Source organism: Numida meleagris, chromosome 1, assembly GCF_002078875.1.
Source record: "Numida meleagris isolate 19003 breed g44 Domestic line chromosome 1, NumMel1.0, whole genome shotgun sequence".
In the NCBI taxonomy this organism is placed as follows: domain Eukaryota; kingdom Metazoa; phylum Chordata; class Aves; order Galliformes; family Numididae; genus Numida; species Numida meleagris.
Window position 1 is genome coordinate 77,365,696 of NC_034409.1, and position 1,771 is coordinate 77,367,466.

General features: G+C 47.9%; 1 protein-coding gene across 1 annotated transcript in view; it reads left to right on the forward strand.

Moving 5' to 3' along the window:
* Positions 1-1,771, forward strand: part of VTCN1 (V-set domain containing T-cell activation inhibitor 1) — a gene marked incomplete at its 3' end in the record, with an annotated part of 10,969 nt that overhangs the window by 6,571 nt on the left and 2,627 nt on the right. Inside the window, exon 3 of the mRNA XM_021397291.1 lies at positions 279-626. Within this exon, the coding sequence (XP_021252966.1) occupies positions 279-626 (348 nt within the window). The remainder of the gene's footprint in view (positions 1-278; positions 627-1,771) is intronic.

The window sequence follows — 1,771 nt, forward strand, 5'->3', positions numbered from 1 at the left end:
TTTTCTTATTGTTATCTTGGGCTCTGGCAACTGAAACATTTACTGTTTTATGCTGCTGAGGAAAGGGGTGGATAAGCGTGGAGCAGCCTGTGCTGGTGGGGGTTTGACACTGTGGTGGCAGGAATTGTCCCAGGGCCCAGAGCCCCAAAGCTAAACATGCAGAAAATCCTAAAGATGCCGTGCTCCCTCTCCCAGATGGAAAGCATCTTCAAATCTGGGACTGGCCTGACCTCTCTCTGCACTCACCTCCCTCACACCACCGTGCTTTCTCCTTGCAGGAAAGCACTCCATCAACGTCACCACCTTGACGTCGCCTGGGAACATCGGCCAGAGCGGCCTCCTGGGCTGCACCTTTGAGCCCGACATCTGGATGGGCAGCATAGTGATTTGGTGGGCAAAAGCTGGAGTGGCTGGATTGGTCCATGAGTTCAGAGGGGGGAAGGACCACCTACAAGAGCAAGACACAGTGTTTCAGGGCCGCACGGCGGTTTTCTCAGACCAGGTGATTGGTGGAAATGCTTCCCTGGAGCTGAGAGAGGTGCAGCTCTCTGATGCTGGTACCTACAGGTGCTCCGTCACCACGTCCCGAGGGAGCGGAGTGGCAGTGCTGAGGTACCAGACGGGAGGTGAGGAAATGCTGGCTGGGGATATGGAAAAGAAACTCCTGCTGTGAAACATAGGTTGATGTGGCCAGGTCTGGCCACCAGAACTGGTTTCCCAGAGGAAAAGCCACCTGGACATTGTCCTGGGCATCCTGCTCTGGGTGTCCCTGCTTCATCAGGGCTTGGGCAAGGTGGACCCATCCAGCGGCCACCATGGGGCTCTTGACACCTGAGTAGGACAGGTCTGATGGTGGTCATGAGGATCTTCTCCCTGAGATGCTGTTTCAGTGAAACCAGACTTGGTGAAGGAATTACACGTGTTTAGAAGGGGCAAAGCCCAGCACCAATAGCTGAGCGGAAAACTGCTTGTGAAATCTGGGAATGTTATTTTTGTGAAAGGCCAAACGGGATTGATTGTGTGGATTTGCCATTTCCTTCATTCCATGGCATGATAGCTGTTGAAAGCTAACATAAATTCTTTCCACCTCTATAACGTCCCAAAGGACATAAAGTGCTGCGTGGCTGTGCCAAGGCTTTTGATCAAGCGCCAAACTGTCTGACTGTCCAGAGCTGGAAAAAAATAATATACATAAGAGGATAAGAAGTGTGTTTTTTGGCTTTCCAGAGGTGTTTATGGCCTTACCCTCTCTTTCCATATCCTTGTTCGAGAGAAGGGAGATTTCTATCTTAATACTTTTAGGCATTTTTTGTCTCTTATGCTTACCACATGTAGTTTACTAGCTAATCATCTGACTACAAAGAGCCCCTATTTTTAGAATGGGTGTAGCAAAATGATCTCGGAAAGACCCAGATTTTATGCTTGTTAAAAATAAAAGCTTTTTTTTTTTTTTTTTCTCTCAAACCTTAAGTTATATCTCCAGCCAGAACTGCTGCATAGCAAAAATTCTAGTATGTTCAAAATCTTTTCCTATTTTTATAATTCATACAGTTTTAAAACAGATCGTTTGTTGCCTGAAGTTCCCACACATCCCTTGAGCTCAGGGCTTGGCAGAGGACAGTGGGTCCATGACTTTCCAGGGGAACTTTCTAAGGCTGGCAAGAGAATTGTTGGAAATGAGGGGAAAAAAAGCTTTCATGGCTCTACAAGTGTTGAAGAGTCAGTCCTCCAAGAGAGGTCTGGAAGTCACTTCACACTCTTGGCTTGAGAC